The sequence below is a fragment of the Triticum aestivum genome, chromosome 7D, assembly GCF_018294505.1.
Source record: "Triticum aestivum cultivar Chinese Spring chromosome 7D, IWGSC CS RefSeq v2.1, whole genome shotgun sequence".
In the NCBI taxonomy this organism is placed as follows: Eukaryota; Viridiplantae; Streptophyta; class Magnoliopsida; order Poales; family Poaceae; genus Triticum; species Triticum aestivum.
The window spans coordinates 395,044,962-395,072,742 of NC_057814.1; the positions used below are offsets into that span (position 1 = coordinate 395,044,962).

General features: G+C 47.4%; 1 protein-coding gene across 1 annotated transcript; it reads left to right on the forward strand.

Moving 5' to 3' along the window:
• The first annotated feature begins 5,741 nt into the window (after positions 1-5,741).
• Positions 5,742-18,881, forward strand: LOC123164499 (uncharacterized). The gene is made up of 10 exons (XM_044582009.1): positions 5,742-6,216; positions 6,974-8,249; positions 8,337-8,395; positions 16,714-16,835; positions 16,933-17,122; positions 17,200-17,643; positions 17,711-17,821; positions 17,915-18,229; positions 18,328-18,378; positions 18,683-18,881. The coding sequence occupies exons 1-10, from the start codon at positions 5,836-5,838 to the stop codon at positions 18,752-18,754; spliced, it is 3,021 nt and encodes a 1,006-aa protein (XP_044437944.1). The 5' UTR covers positions 5,742-5,835; the 3' UTR covers positions 18,755-18,881.
• The last annotated feature ends 8,900 nt before the right edge of the window (positions 18,882-27,781 follow it).

Consider the following 27,781-nt stretch of genomic DNA (forward strand, 5'->3'; position numbering starts at 1 on the left):
GCGGGTGCGCTGACGCGCCCCGCGAGGAAAGAAGACAAAGTCGTCGCCGGGAGATCCGGCCCGACTGCTCAGCAGTCGGCCCGAATCTCGGGGGCTACACCCAGCGGGTGCGCTGACGCGCCCCCGCGAGGAAAGAAGACAAAGTCGTCGCCGGGAGATCCGGCCCGACCGCTCAGCAGTCGGCCCGAATCTCGGGGGCTACACCCAGCGGGTGCGCTGATGCGCCCCCGCGAGGAAAGAAGACAAAGTCGTTGCCGGAAGATCCGGCCCGACTGCTCAGCAGTCGGCCCGAATCTCGGGGGCTACACCCAGTGGGTGCGCTGGCGCGCCCCCACAGAGACAAGAGAAGAGTTTCGTCCGGCTGCCAGCAGCCGGCAGAAGAAGAAAAAGGGCGCTGCAAGACGCCTCGCCGCCTGGCCGGTCGAGCCTGACCGGCCGGGACCCTCCTTCGAGCGACCGGGGGCTCGAAGGCTACACCCAGCGGGTGCGCCGACTCTTTTCGGCAAACTCCGCCTCGGCTACACGAAAATTAATGTGAGCTCCTCACCCGCATATTTTTTCACCGCGAGAGCACGGATAACCTCGAGCGATGCTCGGGGGCTATCTCCGCATTTTATTACAGTTGCATCACTGTTCGCCCCGGCGCCAGCCAGAGTTGGCCCGGGGGCTGGCCGCTTGGCCTGAGACGTTAGTTCCCGCAGACGGCTTAGTAGCGTGCGCGGTATGAAAAGCCCACTCTTAGTCACAGACCGCAGAGCGGCTGTCCGACTGGCAAGAGTGAACGCTGGAGGCCACCCACGCGAAAAACGTCCGGGAAGAAAAACGCTTCGGGCGACCCAGCCATTTTCTTTATGAGTATCTACTCGGTTAAATTCGCTCCCAGAGTCTGAGTATTGTACACTCCACTCCGCGGCCCACTCTCAGCCACAGACCGCAGAGTGGCTGTCCGGCAAGCGAGAGCAAGCCAAAGAGTGGAGGGAACATGAAAAAGATTGAAGGGGGCTCGAACGAAACCGAGTCGGCACCCTCCGCATAAAACTTGCAATGCTAAAAGCAATCATTTGATATATCTGCGTGGACTAACTTTGTCCTTTTGCATGATCATTTCCATGAATACTCGCGAAAAAACCTCCGCCAAACTTTGCCAAGTTGCCCGGAGGCTTGGGGGCTACTGTCGGAGTAATTGGACACGGGTATCCCGAAGACGGCAAGACAATATTTCAAGACATCGGGGCTAGCAAAGCCCCTCAGTCCGACTGCTCCTGCCGGCTCCCCGTCAGACTGCTTTGCCCGGCCGGCTGCCGGCTGCCGACTGCGCCCACCAGCCGGCTGCCGACTGCAGCCCGACTCGACATCGACAAGACACCGACGAGACGGTCGTACCCGAGCACTATTCACGCGTCACCCCAGCCATCATGTATAGTGTCACTTGTCCCCTGGCACTATTCATGAAGTGACCTAGGGGACAAGCATGACACTGCACCCATGCCTTGCTCCCATACCTCCACATAGCTTAGATAGTAAGCTAGCCTCACACTATAAAAGGAGACACACATCCATCCATCCATGGGATGGACTCACACACACACACACAAGCAAGCTAGCTAGCAAGAGAGCTAGCTAGCCATCCATCCATCCATTCCCACGGGCAAGCATGCCCAAGCACACACATACGGCCATGAGCATGGCCGGCCACCAAAGCATGCCTTGTGCATGCATATATGGAGCCAGATGCCCATGGCACTGCCCCAGATACAGCTCTAGGAGCACTTTGTACTGCCCGATGTACACCCCAGATATATATGCTCAGACATGCAGGAGTAGGGGTATTATCTCTCCGGAGAGCCCCGAACCTGGGTAAACTAGCGCGTGCTACTCGCATACCCGCTCCCGGGCCTATCAGCAGCAGTCTTACCCTCACACTAAGCCCTTGTGGCATCTGTCGCCTCACACCCCCCCCCCCGTGAGAATACCACGACACTTTCACATACTTTTATCCCCCTTGGAAACTTCAACCAGTTTGTCATCAATCACCAAAAAGGGGGAGATTGTAAGTGCATCTAGTGCCACCCCTAGTTGGTTCCGGAGTATTGACGACAAACTTGGTTGAGGGACTAATGTGTTTGTGAGAATTGCAGGATAACACAGGTAGTAGTCCCTTATTGATTCGGTTTATCTACCAGAGATGACCCCTAAGAATGTGTGAAGACATTGAAGACAATGTTGGTTCGTGAAGACATTCACGATGAAGATTATGACATGTGAAGACATTTACTTGAAGACTATGGAGTGCGAAGACATAGTTGTTTCGTAGTTTCCTTTTCTTCTTTATTGAGTCATATGAACCACTGTACTGTTAAGCGGGGGTCCAAGTGAACAAAGTCAGAATGACTGATGTGATGCTCAACCAAAATCCTATGTCTTCGAGCGAAGGCAATGAGAGCAAATCTTATCCAGAGCTGGATGAGTCAGCTTTACTTGTAGCCCAAGTCAAGTTGCCGCGTGTGTTTGAAATCTGACCGTTGGACACGTGTCGGTTCCTTAGTGACCCAGGGTCATTTCGGACATATCACTTCGGGTTGCCTCCTGGCTATAAATAGCCCACCCCCTACACCATAAATTGGTGGCTGCTCAGAGTTAGTGCACGACTTTTGTCGTTTGAGAGCAACCCCGTCCGAAGACTTTGAGAGAGAGATCCTTGCGAGGACAAAGCCCAAAACACCCAGAGCCAAAGAGTGTTAGGCATCACTGAAGTCTTTCTGTCCGCGTGACCTAAAGACTTGTTACACTTGAGGACTGTGAATCCTCAAACCGGTTAGGCGTCGCGTTCTGAGCATCCAAGAGCCATTGTGGATCGCCGGTGGACGAAGTCTGTGAAGGTTTGGAAGTCTACCTTGAAGACTTACTAGAGTGATTGGGTGAGGACTGGGTGTCCTTAGCTCAAGGGGGATAAGGTGAAGACGCGGTCTTCTAAGTTCAATCTCAGCCTCCCTAACCAGACGTACAGTTGTCACAGCAACTGGAACCGGTCTACCAAATCCTTGTCTTCACCAAGCAACTGGTTCTATCCCCAACTTCCTTTACTTTTCAATTTGTCTTCGTGAAGTCATTGCTTGCCTGTCTGATCTAATTGACTTCACTGTGTGAAGACTATTACCTGTTTGGCTTCATCTTGTCTTCCTTTCTGATCCATTCTACCTAGCTGCTGATAGTCTTCGTACTTTCACTGTATTGCTTACTTGACTATGGCTTGTCTAGTGTTCTATCTTCCGCTGCATATCAATAGGTTCATTTCATCTGTTTGTCTTCAAAGTCCTCATGTTTTGAAGTCTTTCATAAAAATCTCCTATTCACCCCCCTCTAGTCGATAACTAGCACTTTCACCAGGATTCATCAATAAACCGACAAATAGAAAGCAACCGAAAAGATACACAATCGCAATGACAACAGAAAATGAATAGAAAGTGAGGATCAGTAGGTGCTTCGCAAAAATAAGAATCTTGGAAAGGAAATATAGCAACATCACTGATTGCTCACCTTTCCTTCATTGCTGGAGAAGAAAAATGACAAGAGTATTATGGAGTGTGGTTTCCTTGAAGACAGGGGAGAAAGGGATTCAATGAGCTTTCCATTGAAATGATGGTTTCTTCGTCCGCCCAACTTACCAGACTCTTTCTACTACTGGTAAATGTGGGGTTTTGTGATATAATGCCTCATTACTGCCACACTACGGCTGGGGTGAGTCTCCCATGCAGTACTTCCCTATGATTTGGTGGATGGCATGTGGGTCTGGGTGCTAGATGGCCCACATGTCGGTGAAACAAAATATGAGGGCGACTAGTCAGAGGAATGATTTTGATGACAGGGGAGGAGCCATGAAGCAGTAAAGTGTGTTCATTGTTATGACTGAGTGCTAGTCCCCTTCATATTTTGGGTTTTGTTTCTGACCATAATTTTAACTAATAAAATATGAATTATATGTAGCAGAAATAACATCATTGAAAACTACATTCAATACAAAACCAACAATATAATTTTGAATGACATGCATTAATATTTTGCTAGAATATCCGGTCAAATTTGACCCAAAATATGGTGGGGATTGATAAACCCGGACGGAGGTAGTATGAGACACGGCAACCCAGTGATTTAGTCCCAATACAAGAGCCCATACTTACTAGGGCAGAGACGCTCACATGGCAGCCCAGTACAGAGGCTGACATGATGGACCCACTGAAAATGTCATACGTATGTAAGTAGTATCATCATTTACTCCTAATCGAATTGCAACTTTCATTGCAGGTTACGTGCTCCCCTCAAACATAAGTATGTCACTACAAAAAAAGACACATCCACGATGATATGTGTTTATCACAGTAGGTCATGTTTTTGTCATCCATTTACATCTTTGATGGTTTTATGACATATTCAAGATAGTTATACATGTGTTGTTGCGGGTGTGTTCCATGCCAATAATCATTTTCTCATCATGAAAATGTTCACTTCCACGATGAATGATACGTCATGAAAGTGTTTTCGTGAAGGGTAACGAACACCTGACAGTCACCGTAACAGGTCACCGTTAAGCTATCAGAGGAGGGTTTCGGATCTGATACCCGTTAACAGCCTCGATTAATGATGATCTTTTAGGTGTCGGATTCTCATTCGTCAATGAAACCACGCGCCAGCTCTACCTTGTGACAGGTGTCGCCCATCCAACAGATGATATGTGCCTAGGAAACATCGACACTTGGCACGACCCAACAGTGACCCGTTTAGTTAAAAAGGTTGGCCCGGTTAGAGGCCCACAAGATTTAGACAAAAATTAGGGGGCTGGCCCACTAAAGACTTGCTTGCAGATAAACCATCTACAACCCCGGTCCTACAACCCATAAGGACCTGTGCTAATTTGGCCTGTCACTGGCTAGTTGGACATTCAACATCAATTTTAAAAAAAAGTTCAACCTCTTATGATTTTAGTTGTTGTTTTTTCTCCTCCATATGTGTGTTTTTAGTTAAATCATATGAATCAAAGCAGCCCTCAGCATAGTTTCGACAGAAACCTAGAGCGAAAATGTGGAATATTATGCACTACCAGGATATAAACATGAAAACATTAACCTTCCAAGTGTAATACGAGTACATGAATTATTGTCGCACTTTTCTAAACCTTTTTTTAAGTTAACAACTTTATTCGGTATTTAGATGAACTGAGCGTATCAGATGATTAGATTCCTTGTGGTGGAACCAGCCCATCAGGATTCAAGTCCTAGACTTGGCAGTTATGCTTTCATTTTTTGAATTTATTTCAGCCTTTCAGGCAACGTTCGTTCGGTGGTAGGAGGCGTTCTCGTCGACTACGAGACACGTGTGTTAACTTCGTCAATCTCAAGATGTAAATACCAGTTCAATATCTACAATGTGCTTATAGGGATAGGGTATGCATACGTGTGTTCATATGAATGAGTGTATGTATATATCTGGGTTGTAGTGTGTTAGAAAAATAGATGGCCGGTGAACTGAGCTCTGTCCCATTTCTCTCCTTTAATATATGATGATATGCACACTGTGCATATGTGAGAAAAAAATAGATGCGAGAAAAAAAGCTTTGGCGCCAACAATTTGAAGCCGGCAACGAAATTCTGCTTCCGTTTCACTGACAGCTTACCCCGTCGGAGCTAGCGAGTCAGAGCGCCTCTCATCCGTCGCGCGTCCACGGATCCACCACACATTCTCCCCACTCTCACACTTTCCCCAACGACACCCTCAAAAATAAGAAAACCAAAAAGAGTACGAAAACCCCAAAACCTAAGCCCCCTCACTCCCGAAGTCCCGATGACGGCGCCGGAGATCCTGGAGGTGCGGTGCGCCGGCTGCGGCGAGACGCTGGAGGTAGAGCAGGGGATGACGGAGTTCGCCTGCCCCGGCTGCGCCATGCCGCAGGCCCTCCCGCCGGAGCTCATGCCGCATCCGCCGCCGCGCCCGCGCCGCGCCCTGCCGCTCCACCACGGCGGGGGTGCTAGGGACCAGATGCCGTGCGGTGGATGCGGCGCTGTGCTTGCCGTGCCGCGGGGCCTCCGGCGCATCACCTGCCCGCTGTGCGCATCCGACCTCGTAGTCGACGGCGACCCCCTCCGGCTGCACCAAGCCGGCGTACAGGTCATTTCGCCTGCGGCCGTTGCTTCTATCGCGCCCACGTCCCTGCGGCGGTCGGAGGTGCTTGGCCTGTAGCTCTTACATTGTGCATTTCACTGATTGATGGGGTTAATGGATAGTAGAAACGAAAGACTGTATAATCCTAGTGTCAGAGCATCTAAATTTTCTAAAATAATGGGGTGCTTGTCTTGAGAGCGAAAGTTGTAGATTTAAAATGGACTAAAGGAGTGACTGCATATTTTGTTGAGTCTCGATGTGTGCAGGTACAGATTGCTTGAACTATTGGCAGTAGAGATCTTGGATGGGACCAAGAGGTTCCATCCTTTATCTGATGCATCCTAGTAGTATTTATTTTCGTAACTCCTGCTTAGGTACATATTGTTCAGTCTTTATTTTTTTTACTTACTAGCTTGGCGTGACTGCGTGAGGAATCCTGTCACATATATGTGATACCTTAATAAAATTCAGAAGATTATAGGTTCGTCTGCACTTAGCAAACATATATATTTCTATATTAAGTACACATTATTGAATAAGTACAACATCACATAATTCCGTTGGTACCCGGTCCTTCCAAGCATTATTAAATTGCTTTGCTTCTTGCCCTTCGAGCAGCTTCTGACTCTTTGGTATCCAAACATTCCATTATATGACAGTACTCTGAGTATTACATTCCGTAGGGTCATTCTTTCTGGAAACGTCATAACTGAGAGTGGGATACTTCCCTTTTACGATATATATGTATATGTGCAATCGTGTGATGTCTAGTGACATTTTCTTCATACTTTTTTCATGTGTTGTCATGGATTGGGTGCAGGAAGAGCCCAGAAGCCAAGCAATTCACGTGGGACAGGTGCAAGTAGGAAGGTACAATAAGCCAATCCATTTTGAGCAGGAACGCGAACCCTCTTTTGATCGTTCAGTTCATGAAGAGTCAAGCAATTCACCCAGATCAAACCCAAAGATAGCAGTTCATGTACGATGTGCAGAAGATGCACCTGTTGATCAGTTATTTCATAGAGATGAGTCACACATTAAATTACCCAATGGAACTGTTCCCAGGCATGGTTTTAAGAAGAAAGGTGATCTATCTGCTAGTCCTGGATCCATTTGTGCAGAGAGGATAGTGCTGGACCATCCTAGTAAGGTCAGCAACGCACTGCGATCACAAGGTGGGCCTTCCATTCATTCATTTCATACAGAGGAGGTACATGGGCAGCATCAAAGTAACATCATTGGAAATCATGAAAACCAGAAAGCTAGACATGCTTCAGTGGCTAGTATTGTGGAGCAGGAAATAGTAAAGCCTCCGAGTCACACTGCTTCTGGAAAACAGGTGCATACTGAGTCGCATGGTAACACAACTGTACGGAATCAGAAGAGGCAAAGGAGCAGCTGGACTACTGGTGGGAAGCGCAAGAAAAAACATATGGGCTCAGGCAAAGAGCTTCATCCTAAATGTAATAAGTATTCAGCTGCCCAGCCAGAATATACTCCAAATAGCAATACTGTTCAGGAGCCAGTTTCTTCCCCAGATGAAAATCAGTTTAATCCTGCAGATGTTGACAGAATAATTGCCAATCTTTACCCTACTTCATTATCTCAGAAGCAGGCACCTCGAGCGGGATCACACGAGTTGGACAACATTGATGCAACCTTGCCTCCTGTCTCTAGAGATCATGGTATATCTCCAGTGAACAATGTTTCACGGTGCCACTGTCAATGCTCAGCAGATGCTATGGGTGCTCTTGCTAACCGGAGTTTCAATTCAGAACAAGAGCATGAGATTCCTCAGGGAAGTTCCAATGGGATTTGCCCTCATGGTAAAAATGGTGCACAAGGGCAACAGGTACAAGATGACAGTCATCCTGTGCAGGTGGAAGTTGAGTGTCACCACAACAAAGCTGCAGGACAACACAAGAGTGTAGCAAAAGGCCGCGTGCATTCGCCAAATGAGAGGGACTATATTGAAAACCGGTCTCGCACTGGTATTCTCCAGCAGGTGGCCGTAGCTACTGCCTGCTGTCATCCTACCCCATCACCGCGGTTGACCGCTACCCGCTTGCCCAGTACCACTGTTACTTCTGTCACAAGTATGTTTCTACCCAACTATATAGATATCTTTCCAACACTTTTTTTAAAGGATATCTAACACTGTTGTACCTTTTGGTCTCTTGCAGGATCATCAGTTCATCGATCACCACCGTATTGCGAACCACCAGAAACTATCCATTCCCAGGTATGTCCCTCTCGCATGATCTTAGCTAAACCTGGGCATTCGTTGTGCTGGGCAGGGCTTACAAAATGTTGGCCTTCAGAACAAGCTTGAGCCCAGCCCGAAGCCTGAAAATTTCTCTCTTCTCAAGCCCAAGCCTAGCCTGATCAAAAGCTCAAAGCCTGGAAGCCCTGCCTGGAGTCCAAGTCACAATAAACATTCAATCCACACATGAAATGCATACTGTTTATGCTATGAAAGCAAGTACTATCATCATTACACACCAACAATATTTCATGAATTGCAGACAAAGCATCCACAAAAGTCACATGGATTATATAGGAGAAGCTATACAAGAAACGCACACATCCATGCGCTAGTAAATAATGAGCAGACCTATCACTGATGTGCTCCTCGACGATGCGCCAGGTAGCTACCAGAAACTAGGTGAGGTTGCCAACGAGGCAAACAGCCTGTGCTGGGGACTAGGCGGACACGATTGGCAATGGTGTGCCGTCGCCGTTGGGGAGGAGGCACAGGCGCGCGACTGCGCAGTCGATGCTGGTCCGAGGTGGAGCCTGTTAGGTTGATCTCTCCACCAATGGGCCCAACGGCTCATTGGGCCCTTGACCCACGCCCTGATCGGGGGCGTCCAGCCCAAGCAAGGCTGGTGGGCCCCTGTCGCGCAGTGCTATAAAGAGGAGGCGGGGACCAGGGGCACGGGGTACGAGGTTCGTCACCGCCACTGTTCCCCACTCCTAACCCTATCCGATCCAGAGGGAGGCACTGAAGCGATGGGAAGCTCCACCGCTGCCACTCATGCATTTCACCGTCGACCTCTACACCGACCGTCGCTGCCCGTGCGCAGTCCTCCATCGACGAACAAGCAATGGCCAGAACACTAAGGTAAACACCCGAATACAGACAATATCCCACTGATCTACTCCTAGTCGATCCAGTAAGTCTATCAATGGTATCTAGAGCCTATCTAGTGAGTATATCAAGTTCGGAAAGAAAGATTCGGAACGAATCAAAAGAGAAAAGAAAACAAACACAGATACGATTTTGATCTCGAATCGAATCAGAAAGAGGGAAAAGAACTCCTCTCGGAAAAGTTGCGCCGCCGCAACGGCCGCGCCGTTCCTCTCGATTCCGACTCGCATCGGCATGCCGAGGTTTCGGGAAGAAGAACTCTACCCCGACCGGGGAAAAGGGCACCGCGGCCAAACCGTTCGACGGCGACGCGCTCACGGCAAGGCGAACGCGCAGCCAGCGAAGGGGATGGCAACGGCGCCACCGTCGTCGCCTCCAAGCGAAGCAGAGGAGGAGCGGGCGCGTAGGGGAGCAGAGGGCTCGGCCGCACCTCTCTCTCGCCCTCTCTGTCACAGGAGGAGGAGGAAAGAACGGGGAGGGCCAAAAGGAAACGCAGGCTCGCGCGGCACGGCTCGACGCCGTCGCCGGTGGCCGGCGTGGCCCCAACCCGCCGCATCAGGAAAGCCGTTGCGCCTCTCTGCTCTCTCTCTCGATCTTTGTTGCAGGACAAGGGAGAAATTGAAGGAGGTGAGAAAGAGAAGAGGCCAGCGCGGCGCGGTGCCGCTCGTCGCCGTCGCCGGCGACCGGGCACAGCGCGGTGGCCCGTCGACCTGGACAGGGGCCGCCGCAGCGAAGCGAGAAAGAGAGCGGGGGCGCGCGAGGGGAAAGGGCGAATGTGGCTAGGCTTTCTGTCGGGGGATTGCTCTTTCCCAGTTTTGGTCTAGCGAAAAGATCGCAGGACCGTCCGATGCAAACGAACGGCCTAGATGCAAACCCTAATCTCCGCTCCGGGCCAGTGGGCCGAAAGCGAGAACGAACCAGGCCGCAGCAGCGCTGTCCCTGTGGGCCGTGGGCCAAGGAGCTCGGGCGGACGAGTGGAGCTCGCCCAGCAAGCCGTGGGCCGCGAGCGGCGAACGCGCTGGCAGGCCGAGGGACTGGCCGCGCAGTTAAAAGGGCCCGTCAGAAAGTTTTTCTGTTATTTTATTTTTTGCTCAGATTTATTCTATTCAAACAAATCCAATGAGATGTCTGTTTAGAAAACCGAAAAGTAAAAGAATTTGTTTCTAAAAAGAATAAAGCCCATGAATTTTTTATTCATGTTTTCCGCTGCGTAAATAATTAATAGTGCTCTTTTACAAAGAAAGTAACAGTTTTATCCTCCAATTAAATTGGAACTAACCGGAAAATTTAATTGGATGAACAGTTTTTTGAGAGAAGTTTTTTCACTTGTGGGTGAAATCAGATTCAGATAGCTTCTGCTATGACAGTAGAAAGATATTTGATTAAAGTTTAATTATGGTATTGTTATTTTCTGACCAACGTTGATGATGACAATATTATAATTCAATGAGTCTTATAGTTAAAAGTTCAAATATCTGATAATTTTTGTATCAAAGTGGCCAATATTCAGACCATTTGATAAGGATTGAGAAATGTATATTAAAAGTTTTCCGCTGCAATAAAGTTGATAATGATGATTATTTTCTTAGCAAAGTCGCTTAATAGAAATTTTATCATCACATTATTTACGAGTTATATGCATTATTTCCATTTCCGCCCAACGGTGATATGGAATTAATGTAGAACGATGATGTTTTATTCTAATTCTGCCCAACGGTGATTTAGAATATAAAAGAAAGTTTTCAAAGTTTAATGTGCATATTTTTTTAACCAGACCAACATGGGGTTATTTTTATGCTCATTATTGTTGATTATTGGCTAAGTTTTCTCAGACTAAAAGTTTTCCATGCTTTCATTCGTGAAAGCGAATGGCTGGGTACTCATTACCCGAAAGATGACCAAGAAAGGTCATAACGTGAGGGAGTATGTTCTCTCTAAAGAATGGCTTCAAAAGAAAAGAATTTTTGGATATTAATCCAAGAAAAGAAAACAGATAGATCATTGAGAGTCTTGGTTGACGAATGTCTTTCATGTATTCTATATGAAGAAGATTTTCAGTCAACATGATTTGAGATGAAACAAGCAACATGCGTGTTTAATTTGACCCACGTCGGATTAAGCATGTGTGTCAAAGAGCGTTCGGATTTATTTCTGAATTTCATGATTGCATATGCAGTCAAAAGAGCCAATTCTGGCATTTATGTTCCTTACAGGGAATTACCCGCATAGCGGGAAAAGAGGACTATGATAAAACCCGCATGGCGGGGAAAGTCTGGGAAAATACCTGCGTAACTGGGTAAAGTTGACATAGTATTATGTCAAAAATCCTATACGTTAGGAGAAATTTTGGCAAAGAACTTATCCTGTATGACGGGAGAAAGATATGATGACTCATGTGCGTTTTGATGTGTCCCACTCTGGGAGAAAAGTACGGAGTAGCTATTATGCTTTCCTAGTATCGACCGTACACCTTATGTGTAACGGTCATTAAGCACTCAATAAATCCAAAGAGAATAAAAGTTACAGACGAACCTAAAGATAAGAATGATATGCAAGTGTGACTTGCAAAAGTACTAATGATAAAGAACTATTTTGAGTTTCCGAAATGGAATGAGGAATAAGGAAAAAGTACTCCCATACCGTTAACAGATAACTTCATTACATATGAAGTAATAAGATACATGAAGTAGATACTCAAAGTTTCCTCAATTCACAAGAGTTGTGAATGGTTTTTCGAAATTGTGGCAGAAAAGTTCTTGCCACATTTCGAGGGGGAGAAAGAAATATGAGATATCCATTAATGAAGAATGTGATCATCTGGGGGAGTACGACGATCATAATAATACCCCTAAAGAAAAGAAATAGATGTATTCCTGGATCTTTTACAGTTCCGAAAGCAGACTAAGGAATACTAAGACGGTGCTTAAAGTGCCATAAAGAAGAAAGTTTTAACAGATTAAACCCAAATAATAAAGTTTAAAGATACGCCATTTTTTAGTAAAGATGGAGTAATCTGGGGGAGCATGGTATGAAAATACCTAAGACTCGAATAGATTGTATCTGGGGGAGCATGTTGTATGACTTATACAACACCTATTGTTAGCTCCATAAAGGAGGAATGAGTAAACATGGATCTTGTGATACAGGTCCTGTAAAACCTATTGCCTCTTGGAAGTGAAAGACTACAATTAATTTGCCTCTTGGCAATGACAGAGCAACAACAGCCCCATATGAAAGAAGTGCCAGTACCTGAGACACAGATGGTCTCAAGGAATGAGAAAATCAGATACTTCTGATTACTATAAAGTCTATGTTAGTGAAATTCAAATGGAGGTTGATCCCACCTCATTTAAAGCGCTCAATCGAGTTTGAGAAGTGTCTGCTTATCTAAATGATAAGAGACTATGTGAGATGAAATGAAATTGGTGAATTCTGACGATGTTCGGGACTCATGAGTAATTTCCAATGGAGCCAAAACAGTAGGCTGTAAAGAGTCTACAAGGTCAATGTGACTCCAAAGGAAATATGTAAAGGTGTAAAACACGACTAAAATCGAAAGGTTTTTTGCGCATTTTACACTGAATAGATTACAATGAGTGTTGGTAGCACATCATGATCTGAGTTACATCAGATGAAAGATATTATGATCTGAGTTACATCAGATGAAAGTAAAGAACACAGGGATACTGCCTGAAGAAGTCTTTTATGGACTAAAGCAATCAAATGTTGTTTTGGGTTAAAGAAAATGAGAGGACAATTGTGTTTGTATAAAGTTATAGAATGGGAATTTCATTTCCTATATCTTGTACATGCGGATAACATTTTGCTTGTTGGTACTGATGTTAATTCGACTGCAGGAGGAAAAGAAGTTCTTGTCCTCAAAGTTCAAAAGAATGTCTCTCGTTATAAGGATCGAGATTCACCGAGAAAAGAATAAAAGGGGTATTAGGAGTGTCGCATGGGCATGCTAAGGAAAGTTTCTAAAGTATGCATGCGAGAAAACCTACGCCTGTTCTTATAGTAAAGGGTAATGATTTTGGGAACTTTAGTGTTCCAAAAGTCAATACGAAATAGACCAAATGAATATGGTACCATATGCTTCAGCTGTTGGAAGCTTAATGAATGCAAAAGTATAACATTACCGTGACACAGTTCACGTAACCGGGTTGTTTTGGTAATGTCCAGTCCAGATATAGATCACTGGAATCCAGTCAAGGATATCGGCCTCATGCTGAAAGAAATAAGTGCTCTCAAAAGATTGTGAGTACAAAGACAGGACTCGTGAAATATACAGCGAAATCCACAATTGTCGCTGACTTTCACACTTGCAGTTTTTGTGTGGAAAAACTCTAAAGAATGAATCAATTATCATTAATATGATGTAAATATAATGTACAACATGATATGAGGCTGAGGGACAGGCAAAAAGGTTAAAGAAACATGTACCCGGAATTGATAATGGTTGACAATAGCGATAACCATTTTAAGTTTTTCGCTCCTATGACAACGAGTTAAGTGTTGATGCCAAACACACTGACATAGAGTTATGCGTTGTAAAGGAGAAAGTCCGGAATTATGTAGAAATGCTTGAAGCATAAAAGCAACAGACAAGTGTTTGCAGATCTGCTTATTAAAGGCTTGCCGCCCAGTGTGTTCGGAGAACACACAGTCGACATGGGTTTTATGGTATAGTCTAAGATTTCCGGACAATAAAAGGGCCCAAGGTTAAAGAATCTGTTTCAAAACAGAGGAGTGTGTTGTAGGTGTTGATTCTATCGGGAATGAACCGTGATGATGAGACATGCTCTACATGCAAATCTGTGATGGAACGAGTACTTTGAAAAGAGTTATTTCAAAGTATAAAGTTAAAAGTGTAATGATGAGATCAAGGGGGAGAATGTTAGGTTGATCTCTCCACCAATGGGCCCAACGGCTCATTGGGCCCTTGACCCACGCCCTGATCGGGGGCGTCCAGCCCAAGCAAGGCTGGTGGGCCCCTGTCGCGCAGTGCTATAAAGAGGAGGTGGGGACCAGGGGCACGGGGTACGAGGTTCGTCACCGCCACTGTTCCCCACTCCTAACCCTATCCGATCCAGAGGGAGGCACTGAAGCGATGGGAAGCTCCACCGCTGCCACTCATGCATTTCACCGTCGACCTCTACACCGACCGTCGCTGCCCGTGCGCAGTCCTCCATCGACGAACAAGCAATGGCCGGAACACTAAGGTAAACACCCGAATACAGACAATATCCCACTGATCTACTCCTAGTCGATCCAGTAAGTCTATCAGAGCCATGGAGACATACAATCAGCGTTGGTGACGGCACAGAGGTGCGCAGGCAGCATAGGGGAGCGCCAACACACAGACAGGAGGGCAGAAGAGGTGATTGAGGGGAGATGCATGTGACGGCTAGGGTTAGGGCATCTCCAACGCTGACCCCCAAACCGGACACCGTATCGGAAACTGATGTAGGAGCTGGCCATCCAACTGTAGCCGCAAATGTCCGGAGACATTTCGAACGGAATTTAATGAAAATAAACAAATTTGAGGCAAATTTAAACAAACCAGACAAATTTCATTCAAACTTTGATAATATTTAAATAAAACTGGATGATTTTCACCCAAACTGGAGCACATGCATTACATTTTTGACATATTTGAACTAAACCCTATTCTAACCTAGTCTAAATGATCGCTGGTGCATGTTTCCCATGACATGCCTTCCCCATGTCCTGCAGCAAGCTCGTCGGCCGGCCATTAGCGCCGGAAACTGAAGCTCCACCTCCGCGAAGTGGGCAAGCGGCTAATCGGCCGACGATGATGAGCCCGGCGAGCTTGGTTGCAATGGGAGGGGAGTAGTAGTGGCCTTCGTGGGACCCAAGCGCTGGCGGCCTCCCATGCTCTACTCTTCCTTGCTGCTGACGGTGCCAACGGATGTGTCAGCTTCGTCGTCGTGGCTTCGGGGCGCGGCCGACATCGTTCGTGCCGCCGTAAAATTCCGCCGTCGCCTCGTTGACCTCCCTGTACATGGCTTCTTTCTCCGCCTGCAGGATGCGGTGCCACTATCGCTCGCGGCGGATGTCGCGGGCGGCGCGGGCGAGCGGGCGACTTCTGGTCGGCCTGTGCCTGCTGGAATGCGGCCTCCCGCTCTTCCAACACCATGTCGGTGTAGTGTGCCGGCATGGGCCGGCGAGGACGGTGGCGCCGGCTCGTCGTCGGCCGCCTCTTCCATTAGCTTGTTTGCAACGCTGGCCTTCGGAGAGCTCATCCGCCTGCCAGCCGGCAGCAATGCCGGCAATCTCCTTCTTGTGTTCGTCTGAGAGGCTCTCCCACAGGGCTTTGGAGCTCAAGGCCATGGCGGGTGTGGTGCCGAGAGGAGATAGGGACTGGAGGAGGTTGGATGCGACTGTTGCCGGGCCTGGCGTTTAAATAGCAGGCGGATGCCAGGCCAAGCGGCGAGGTGGTTAATGGTGGCCAGCAGATGGACGGACTGGTGGCCTTCGCATGTGGGCGCCGAAGGTTCCTCGACAACCACACATGTTTAATGGAGGGGGGCAGACGAGTGGTTGTCGTTTGAATGCGGAAAGAAGGCGCGTGCTCCGGGAAGCGGCGCGGGTGGCGCTCTCGGCCGCCGCGCCGCTTCAGTGCCGGCTCCAATGAGAGGTTGCGTCTGCTCTGGCCCGGCATGAATGCGGCGTTGACTGCTTCGGGCGGGAAAGGGCGTGGGCGAGGGAGAGGGCTTTGGGTGGGCCAGGGTTGTCGGATGCGTGCATGGCTACTGTCCAGACGCCCGCAAAGAGCCCCCCGGCGCGGTTTGCGGGAAAAAGGACGTCCCGACCAGCCAGCGGGCAGATACATGACCATGTTGGATGGCAAAACACGTCCGGACCGCGCGGTCCGAGCGGATGGGGCTGGTTTGAGGGTCTGCGTTGGAGATGCCCTTACCATACGGTGGAAACGGAGGGATATGGTGCTGGTCTGCTAGTTTGTTGGTCTGGGCCACAGCCCATAGGCGCAGGCTCCCAACACTGCACATGTTTTATCCACTTTCGGACCAGGCTGGGCTAATTTCAGGCTGACAATTGAAGCCCGAGCCTGGCCTAAGAAATATACTGGGCTGCGCATTAAAGCCCAAGTGCACCTTGACTGACAAGCCCAGCCTGGCCCGGGCTGCCCATGCCCAGATTTAGTTTTACCATAGGGTCATGTGTTGTTTCTGTGATGCACTGTCAGCAAGTAGCAATATAATTTCCTCAATTTGGTTGCTAAGTCCTGATTGTGAATTCATCATTATTTTTTCAGTAATTGTGATTCTTCATGATTATCAATGAAATTTATTTGAGTAACCGATATTATGTGTTCACAAACATTCTTCTTTTTAAGTGATTGCATAATTGATTTCATGCAGGATGCTCATGCTCCTGGCATAGGATATATGAAATCTAAAGTGCGCAAGGGGAGGGGCCCTGCAAAACTCACTGAACCACGTAGGGTAGCTGACAGGCCTATGCTGACTCCGACTAATGTGGAGTAAGTCTTCTCAGATTATTGCATTTTCATCAGATGCCTGGGGTCAACTTGTACTATATAATCTTCATGTACTTAGCATATTGACTTGTACTGGCAGCACATGGGATATCGACCCTCCTTGTCCCAAGGTGGCCTCTACCATCACTTTACTTCTCAAGCAGTGGCACCCAGGGTCAACTTACGTAATGGCTTGTCAGCAAACAAACGAAGTGCACCCAGAACAATTGGTTCTCCACTTTCACCAGTATCATTCGGATAGAAGGGCTATCATCTTGGATGAGTTCCTTGTAAGAAAGTTTATCCAAGAATGTCTTTGTAGATTCATCAAGTATGTCTGAACACCCTTCTATTTTGATGACCACAGCGACGTTACAAGTGGGCCTCTGGGCGGGAGGCAGAGTGCCTGAAGCTATTCAACCGCAGAACAACCAGACAGTTTACTGGACTCCTGTGTGATGAGAAGCGAAAGGCTAGAGTGAAGTTGTTTGCATCAAGGAAAGTGAAAGGAGCTTCGGATGCTACCAAGTCCAATGGACAGTCAAATTTGGATGACAAGGGTGCTAGCAAAAAGTCGAAGCTGCCGCGCAGAGACCCGGCAGGTGTAGGGCATGAGGATGACGACCCTCTTCAGTGGAAGCAGTTCCCCCCTGAATGGATGCTGCCAAAGTGGTGGGAGATGCTATGTGAGCACTGGGCTTCAGAAGAAAATTTGCAGTTCTCTGCCCTGATGAGGAAGAATCGATTCACAGGAGGCTCCGCCCGGCACACAGCAGGCTCCCGGAGCATAACCATGCATCGCAAACTTATGGTAAGACTGACATTTTTCCTGATACACACTTAGGCACTTACATATGACTCTTATTGAATTGAAATAGATGATAGAGAATGGTGGGAAGCCGGTATCGGAAGTTGAACTATTTAATAAGACCCATAAACATGGCGGTGGTAAGGGGGAATTTGTTACCGAAAAAGCGAGGCGAACCGTGGTATGTATTCAGTCATTTGCATCATAAGTCGATTAATAATTATACTGATATCACAGAACTCAGTTCAATGAATCTGTGTACTATATTTCATAGGAGGCCTTCCAGCGGCGTTTAGAGGAGGCAGGTGATACTGAACTAGACCCCCATGTTGTATGGTCAGAGGAGGTAGGGGGCCGTCACCGAGGGAGGTACTATGGACTCCCTGGTATCATTGACAAAGCCCGTATAGGCCACTTGTCAAAGTCCATCCCAAGTTCTCCAGGTCGAAAGAGAAGGCAGCTGTTCACGCAGGATCAGGTGCAGGAGATGATCAATCACGCCACACGGCAGATGAATGAAACTTGGGAGAACAGGTTTCAGTCTTTGGAAAAGAGTATGCGTGGCATGGTGTCAGCGGATATTTCACAGGTAAATTTTAGTTTTTTTTGCGACTGACAGGTAAATTTTAGTTGATTTACTGCCCAAATAAAGGTTCATATTTTTCATACTGATGTGCCTGTCTGCAGCATGCTTCAGCAGCTGGACCTGGGGCTGAGGATGACGAGGCATCACACGAGGTAGATGTTCATATTCGCTCTTCCTTCTGAATGTGCATTTTTTCAGTGGATAGTCATTAATACTACAACATGCTTTGCCTCGAAGCAATCTTGCTATACATGTTGCATCGGTTGTGTGGCTTTCATTTCTCTCTTCTCCCCTGGGGGGTCGCTGCACACTAAGTCTATCCTGAGATGAATAATGAAAGTAACGCTTAGTGAAACTTATTTTTTTCATCGGTTCTAGATGTACATTTACTCCATCAAATTCGGCTTTCTTTCGTGTGTTATTTGACGACGAAACACTGTATGCCATGCTTTGCAGCATACATGGGATTCTACTGACGATGGAACATATCAATCCGCAGAAGATGACAGTGGGGGGGCACAGTGGTGATTAGGATTTAGGAGCACAGGAGTCGCATTTCGGTGCAATTGCTTTGTGCAGATAGTCTGTTTTCATTTTGTGCACACTTTTTTTGTATATATCGGAGTATGGAAATATTGTGCGTTATTCAGTTTCATTATTTTTGGTGTTTTTTATGTACACCCTCTGTTCATGAATGTAAGATGTTTTGGTAGTTTAATATGAACTGCCAAAACATCTTACATTTCTGAACAGAGGGAGTATTTGTTTGGGCTCCTAGGAGCAGCTCCAACAGCTTCGGCCGGGGAAGTGGAAGCCCAAACAACAGGTCCAACTGCTCCAACTGCTCCTAGGGAAACCCAATTTTTGGGCTGGTTCCACGTAGCGCTTCCCTGGAGCGCTGCGAGGAAAATGGTGAGAAGCCGCAGCTGCAATTTTGGACTGGAGCTCCAGCATTGCAAAAGACAGTTTTACAACAACCTAAGACATTTTCCTCATGGTTGAGCCGGGACGCCAGACTAAGATGTGATAATCCTCCAGGTCGGAGCAGATTTTGCTGGCACAGCCGGAAACACACGAGCAATGCAGTTTTTCAATTAAAAGAGTTATTTTTGTGATGTTAAAATAATATATTATACCTATTTTTCAATAATATATATATTTTGGGCATTCCGGTCCTGTTTTGGGGCTTTGAGGTCAGGTTTGGGTGCAAAAGTGGAGCTGGGCCTGGCCCGGATTCCGGGCTTTCAGGCTAGGGCCTCCAAGTAGGTTATCCATGCACACGTCTACGCTAGACTGCCCCTTAGGAGTTGCTTGGCTATGTGACGTCATGCCCCTGGGAGTTGCTTGGCTATATGATGCCATGAGACAACAATGTGACATTCCTCTACTATTAAAGGGGAATCGAAGGGTTTTTAGGCTCCGAGACTCTGCTCTTAACCCTCACCAGGAGGGGGCTCCGTCTCCATATTCATCGTCCCCCTAGCAGTTGAGGCTAGGGTTTTGCTGTACTCCGGCGGCGTCGCCGACCGAGAGGTTTTTGTTTCGTATTTTCACCGCCATGAAGATTTTAGCATGGAATTGTAACGGACTGGAGAACGCCCCGGCTGTGCGAGCTCTGTTGGATGTCCAGCAAGTATGTAACCCCGATGTGATGTTCTTGTCGGAGACACACTTGGAGAGCTATCCGGCTGAATGTTTGAGGCGAAGGTTGAAGATGGATCAGAAGTTGGTTTGTGTTAGTGATGGGAGGAAAGGTGGATTGATTTTGTTCTGGAGAAAGGAAGTAAGGATTCACGGGTTGGCACTTGACCCGATGTTCATTGATGTTAGGGTGGAAGATGCTAATAAGAACTCATGGAGGTTAACTGGCATGTATGGTGAGTTTAAATGGGAACATAAGTACAGAACGTGGGAACGTATGAGACAACTCCATCAGAATCATAGTTACCCATGGCTTCTCATTGGGGATCTTAACAAAATTCAGCTCTTGAGTGAGAAAGATGGAGGCAACCCAAGACCGCAGCAATATATGCAGGCTTTCCAATCTGCAATTGAGGATTGTGAGTTAAGGGATATGGGGTTCTTGGGAGATCGTTTTACCTGGCAACGTGGACGGATCCGAGAACGTCTTGACCGTGGACTGATCAATGATCCATGGAGTGTGATGCACCCTCATGCAGCTCTTCAGAATTTAAATTACAACCACTCGGACCATAGGCCCTTGCTGGTAGATATAGACTACTATGCACAGGTGAATGAGAGAGGCAATAATGTAAAGCATTTTGAAGCGCGTTGGTTGCGTGAGAATGCCTTCGCTGACATTGTTCAGGAAGCGTGGCAAGAGGTAGGAACCTACCCGAGCCTATCCACTGTCCAAGAGAAACTTAATCGCATGCATGGTATATTCCATGACTGGGACCAACGTGTGCTAAAGAAACCTAAGAAAAGGTTGAGAAGGGCACAGAGGGAGTTAGAGAAGGTGATGGCAGGTCCGATTACTGATGAGTCGGAAGAAAAAAGAAAAGGGCTGGCAGAATTAATCGAATTCCTGTTAGAACTGGAAGAGATCCATTACATGCAGCGGTCTAGAGCCAACTGGCTTAAATTTGGCGACCGAAACACTGGATTTTTCCAAGCATATGCATCGGCGCGAAGGAAGAGAAATCTAATAAAAAAACTGAAGGATACTGTTGGTAATATTGTGGAAGGTACATCACCCCTAAGCGAACATATTCAGAATTATTTTAATGGCTTATTCAGCTCAGAGGTACAGCAGGTAGATCCTTCGATTCTGCAAAAAGTTCAGGTTAAAGTGACAGAGCATATGAATGAGGCCTTGATTGCGCCGTTTACTCAAGAGGATGTCCGCAAGGCAGTGTTCAGCATAGGCGATCTCAAGGCACCTGGGCCCGATGGACTACACCCGCAATATTTTTCAAAAAGTTTTGGCATGTTCTTGGGGATGACATCACTCAAGAGGTACTGTTTGCTCTAAATAACCGTCAGATACCAGCCGAGTGGAATGATACTACCTTAGTTCTTATTCCTAAGGTGGACAACCCTGAATTGATTACTCAGTATAGACCCATAAGCCTATTTAACGTTTTGTATAAGATCATCTAAAAATGTTGGCTGCAAGATTGAAGAGCATTCTGCCGGATATCATCTCTCCTACACAAAGTGCCTTCGTTCCTGGTAGACTTATTACTGATAACATCTTGATAGCTTATGAATGTGTTCATAAGATTAAAAATAAAAGAGCTGGACAATCAGGACTTTGTGCAGTAAAATTGGATATGCACAAGGCATATGATCGAGTGGAGTGGATTTTCTTGAGAAGCATGATGCAGAAGTTGGGGTTTCATGAGCATTGGATAGAGATGATCATGGCTTGTGTTTCTTCTGTCAGGTATAGAGTGAGGTTTAACTTTAAAGAAACAGAAGTGTTTACCCCATCTAGGGGTCTTCGGCAGGGGGATCCCCTCTCCCCATACTTGTCCCTTCTTTGTGCAGAAGGGCTCTCTAGTATGTTGCAGTATGAAGAAGAAGTTGGTGGCATGGATGGGATTAGAGTGTGCAGGAATGCACCGTCAGTTTCACACCTTTTATTTGCTGACGATTATCTAATTCTCATGAAAGCAGATGTGTTAAATGCAACTTCCTTACAACAAACACTAGATACCTATTGTCAAAGCTCAGGACAGATGGTGAGTTTAGCCAAGTCAAGCATTTTCTTTAGCCCGAATACAAGTGTAGTTTCAAAGGCAGAGATTTGTCAAATCTTACACATTGATACAGAAGCGCTCTCTGATAAGTACCTTGGTCTCCCAGCCTTAGTGGGTGCAGACAGAAGTGATTGCTTCAGGCACTTTGTAGAGAGAATTAAAGTTAGACTGATGGGATGGATGGAGAAGATATTGTCTGTTGGGGGTAAGGAGATTTTGTTAAAAGCTGTTGCTCAAGCTATACCTGTTTTTGCCATGTCCGTGTTCAGCCTACCTAAAGGAATATGTAAAGAGATCACGGATATAATTGCACAGTTTTGGTGGGGTGATGATGAGGAGAATAAGAGGATGCACTGGATGGCATGGTGGAAGCTTTGTATCCCAAAAGGTGAGGGAGGTATGGGTTTTCGGGATCTTTATTCTTTTAATCTGGCGATGTTGGCTAAACAATGCTGGAGGTTAATTACTGACCCGGACTCACTGGTTGCAAGAGTTCTGAAGGCTAAATATTTTCCAAATGGCAGTATCCTAGATGTTACACCAAAAAATGGATCCTCGTTTACATGGCAAAGTATTCTGAAGGGGTTAGATACCTTCAAAAAAGGTTATATTTGGAGAATTGGGTCTGGAGAGCATGTGAACATTTGGTCGGATCCGTGGATACCTTCTAGCCCGGATAGAAAGGTAATCACGCCACGGGGCCAGACAATATTAACTAGAGTTTGTGAACTAATTGACCCTACGAGTGGAACATGGGATGAGACTTTGATCTCAAATTTATTCAACCCGGTTGATTCACGCAGGATACTCCAAATACCTATTCACTTACAAGGATTTGATGATTTTATAGCATGGCAACCAAACAGAACTGGGATTTTTTCAGTTCGAAGTGCTTATCATATGCATACTTTTCGGGGGCATGCAAATATGATGGGGCGCCCAAGTGGATCCACCCCTTTGACTGTATGGAGTACTCTCTGGAAGCTGCAATGTCCACGTAAAGTGCAGATTTTTGGTTGGAGAATTTTGCAAGGAATTATTCCGCTTCGAGCTATCCTTACTAATAGGCATGTTGGTTCAAATGGTGCATGCCCCATCTGTCATCAAGGCGCTGAGGACATCCGACATCTGCTATTCTTGTGCACTAATGCACAGTCCTTGTGGTCCCATCTTGGGTTAACTCATATCATTGATCAAGCGATACATGTTGACAGATCAGGTTCGGCCATCTTTGAATATATACTCTCACTGCCGGATCAACAAGTAGCTATGCATCCATCTTTGAACTTCAAACAGGTTATAGCCGTGGGAGGTTGGTACCTATGGTGGATCAGAAGACAAATAACGCATAATGAATCGGTTCCACCACAGTGGAGATGGGCGTTGTCAGTGCTATCCATTGCGAGCAATCATCAGAGGGCGTCATCGCTCACCCCTAGTTTCCCTGAAGCAAAATGGAGTAAACCAGACCCTCAATTTATTAAATTGAATGTTGATGCAGCTTTTTATCCAGATGAAGGTGCGGGGGCTACAGCGGCCATACTACGGGATGTTAGAGGAAACTTTGTGGCGGCACAATGCAAATTTATCCCTTTCGCTGCAGATGTGATCACTACAGAAGCTTTGGCAATGAGAGACGGTCTAGTTTTTGTTAATTCTTTTGGATTCAATCGGTTGGAAGCGGAATCAGACTCCCTACAGGTTATTAACTTCTGTAATGGTCAAACTAGATGTTGGGACTCAGCGGCGGCAATCTTCGCGGAATGTGTGGATACTAGTTCCTTGATTAGGAAGGTCATTTTTTAGCATTATTATTCGTGTAATCAAGCAGCTCATGCTCTAGCTAATTTTTATTTCTGTAATAAATCTTCTTTCAGTTGGTTAGATGAGCCTCCTGACTGTGCTGTCAGTAAGCTCTTAGACGATGTAAACATTGTTTAATTTTAATAAAGCTAGTCATGTTGGCCTTCCCTAAAAAAAGAATCGAACGTCGTGATGGTTCGACCTCTTCCACCTCGCTCCCCACCCTCCCCTTCGCACGCACGCAAAGAGTAAAAAAAAAAACTACATCCCTCGTCGCTCGATAGAGAAGGACGAAAAAAATGAAAAAAAAAAGCCCACGTACGCAAGCCTCACCTCCCACGCCCCCATGTTCCGCTAACGCGAACCCCTCGCCCCCAATATCTCGTGTCTCTCTCCCGAGAAAAATCGCCGCCACCGGCCTCCTGTTCGCCGCTCAACTTGGCCAAGGCGATGAGGTCCGACCGCCCTCTCGCACGGTCTCTTTTTCTCGCCATAGACCCGTGCTTCGCCTCCGTCCTCCATCTCCAAGTCGCCTTCCACGGCGGACCGGGAGCGGCACTCCACAACGGCGCCCTCACCGAGGCGGCGGGAACGTGCGTACAGCGGCTCGGCTAGACGACCATAGGCAACGGTGGATAGCTCCACCGCGACCACTGCATCCCGCCGACTGCCCCCGTCGTCATCATCGTCCACGCGAACTTCCTCGGTTCCCCGCCAACGGCGACCTCCAGCGGAAGCAGATCGCAGCCTGTGTAGATGGGAGCGGCGGATGCGTCCTTCCATCTCATCGTCCTCTGCTAGATTGCAGCAGCCTGACTGGTAAGTTCCTTGATCACTATTATCTTGCACCAAACGTTAATTTCATACTTGTTCAAAGTCTTGGGCCAGAGTATATTTCTAGATTAGACCTAGACGGCTCCCCTCTCGCGAACGCCCCGCTCCTAGGGTTCCCTCGCCGCCGCCGGCGGCTCCCCCGCGCGGGGCCGCCGCCGCTGCCGGAGCCCGTCGCCGCTGCTAGCCGGAGCCCGCTCCCCTACCCCTCCCCTCTCTCCCCTCCCTTCCCCGTACCCCGCGTCGCCTCCCCGAGCGGGGCGACCGGGGGCCCCTTCGCCGCTCCTCTCCAGCGCCCCTCCCCCGCCCCTGCCTCCTCCCGCCGCCGCAAGCGAGCGCCGCCGGGCCTCGGCCGCGTGGTGCTGGCGGCGGCGGGCCTGCCCTTCCCCGCGCGCGGCTTCCTCCTGCTCGGACGGTGGTGGCCTGCGGCGGTGCTCCTCGGCCGACATCGGTGCGGCCCGTTGGTGGTGGTGCCGCGGGCCCGGTGGCTCTTGGCGCGGCGGTGCGGCCGTTGGCCGTGGGGCGGCGCGGTGGCGCTGTGGCTGGCGGCGCCCGCCTTTGGGCCCATCTGGGTTGGGGCGGGCCAGTGGCTTGGTGCTCGGCGGCGACGTTCCTTGGTGGTGGCGTGGTGGCGGCGGTCTCGGGCGGTGAGGACTTCTTTGGCCGGCGTGCTGCAGCGTGGTGACAGGACTGTCCGGGTCCATGTGGGCCTGGCCGGGCCATCGAGGCCTGGCAAGTCCTCGTCGCCGCGTCCGGTCGGCTCCGCTGTGGTGGTGGAGGCTGTCCCCTCCTTCCGGTCGAGTTGTGGTCGCTCCCGTGGCTGGTGTCTCCTCTTCCTCTCCAAGCCTCGTGTTGACAGCTCCAGTGAAGCGGGGAGGGTTGTCCGGTAATCGTGGTGGCACAAGCTGGTGGGTGGCCGAGGAGGTGGTGCATTTCGAAATGCATGAGGTGGTGGTGGTGGTTGTGGATCGGGAGAAATCCCTGTCGGCCTAGCTGGCACCGATGCGATGACGCCTGCGGGCGCCGTCGGACCTTCCTGAGGGGCATCGGGTATACCCCTTCCCCACTATCCCTCGCGTACCAGGGGAAACCCTAGAACTTGTTCGGGCAACAGCGGCGGCATCGTCGCACTCCCTCTTGAGGGTGTTGCTTGGGGCGCGGCGCTTCGGGATGCTGGGAGCGTGGTGGTACTTCTTCGGAGGGTGCAGCGGTTGCCGGACTTCCCTTCTTTGTTGATCTGCCGGTGTCGGCATTTATTTCTCTTTCTTCTTCTTGTTTTCTTTTGGGCTTATCTGTGCTGCAGCCCCAGCGAGTTGGATGTATCGGGTGTTTGCTTTATAATATAAAGCGGGGAAAAACCCTTTTTCGTATATTTCTATATTATTAAAAGCTATCATATGTACGGTTGGTGAAAGGTGACCCATTTTATGTTTCTGCTTCCAGCCATAAAAATGCGATTTGTCGTACCTTGCAAGCATGGTAATTGTTTGCAGCGTAGTGTTTATATGACATTGCGCAGAAGAATCAACATAACTCTTTTCTAATGGTTGTACACAACAAAGAAATTCCTTCAACAATGTCTGACTATTTAATATGTCGTTGGTGTACAAATCCATCAAAGCTTTAGCCGGAACAGTGGAGGTGGCGGCGGCGAATGTAAGCATGTTGTACAGGGGCGTCCCATCGTACAGGTGCAAAGCGATGGTGATGGAGATGGGTTGCGCGACCATAAGTCTCCAACGAGGCTTGAAGTCACCCTGATAGGAACCTCATTAGAGGCTATGCATCAGGAGTAGGAACGATCTAAGGCAACAAATTCAAAGGGAAAGTGGCAGCTGACTCATGGTAATCAAAATTCTGCAGTTTTGCCTTTGTTGCCGGCCCAAGCATTACCTTCCGGACTGAAACCAAAGGCATGCGTCTAGCTGCATGTTCAATTGTTCAAGTTCACAACACCTAGGTGTTGCAAAACTACAGGAGCCTCTTGAGTACAAAATAGACAGTCGGCTCATCTTACATCAGTACTTATCGTATCTCCTTTGATTGGTCTTTATTTGGTTCTAATGGAAAAAACTTCCAGTACAACAAAAGAAGAAAGAATCATCCTCGACTTGCAGGTTCTCCATGCACAAGGGCTAACAAATGTTTTGATACGGAACACTAATTGTAAGTGGTACGGTTCGTATGTCCAATTTGGTATCTCTTATTTTTCTGCATGACTACATTGTCGTTCTATTAATATTTAGGTGGAAAGTGGAATTAAACGAGATTTGAGTAATCTTGGAATTGTTCTTTGTCATATGCTTTCTCCTCTTCTCTCTACTTGATTTGTCATGTAGACAACTTCTTTTGTTTACTTAAGGAACCATATATGAACCGGTATGTACATAACTCTTTTCGTGTGTTATGCTTCTACAAATAATTTATTACCTTTGTTTTTACGCCTATTTGTTTGGTGAATAACTAATCCAATTATATTTTCTACTTCCGACCACATGATATTGGACATGGCACTATGACCAAGCTCCTGATCATTCAACCAACAATGCCCGCCTAATCATTAGGATATAATTGCACAGTTGTAACCAAGCTCCTGATCATTCAACATGTTTTCAGTGGCACATGTTGGAAAGTATCTGGCATTATAGTGTTACTCCTGGAGGCACTTAACTTTGGCAGGGTATGTATTTATTCTTGTTTTCGGTATAGATGATAGTCCACTTATCTAGCCTTATGCCTTTTACATATTATAGAGATGTCTGTGAGTATATCACCTGGTTTATGTTGTGGATGCTTCCTAATTGGAAGGTCATGAATTTGATTCTAAAAATGTTGGAATTTTCCATCTAAAACATATTGGAACTTGCAGGCATGGTCATATGGATTTTTGCTCAAACCATGCTTGATACTTTCACATTAGTAGGTAATATATTTGAAATTACACTTTTAAAAATCCTCCATCATTTTAGGCTAGCCCAAATGGCCATTTATTTTGGTTCCTTACTTTTAATTCAAAAATCTTAACATCATTGTGCTGTTTGGACAAGAGAAACCGAAATTGATGTTATCCAGCTAGCTGGTGCTTGGTACTGAGAATTTCAACATGAGGACAAAAATGGATATATTTTTAACACACACTTTATTTTGGAGTTAGCAATTAATATATAGTATACTTTGAAGTTAGTTATAAGGATTT

Excerpts from the sequence above, each read along its gene's own strand:
- LOC123164499 (XM_044582009.1), top strand. The coding sequence starts at position 5,836 with ATGACGGCGCCGGAGATCCTGGAGGTGCGGTGCGCCGGCTGCGGCGAG. Across the intron at positions 6,217-6,973 it reads CGTCCCTGCGGCGGTCGGAG|GAAGAGCCCAGAAGCCAAGC; the intron begins GTGCTTGGCCTG and ends GATTGGGTGCAG. Across the intron at positions 17,644-17,710 it reads CCATGCATCGCAAACTTATG|ATGATAGAGAATGGTGGGAA; the intron begins GTAAGACTGACA and ends GAATTGAAATAG.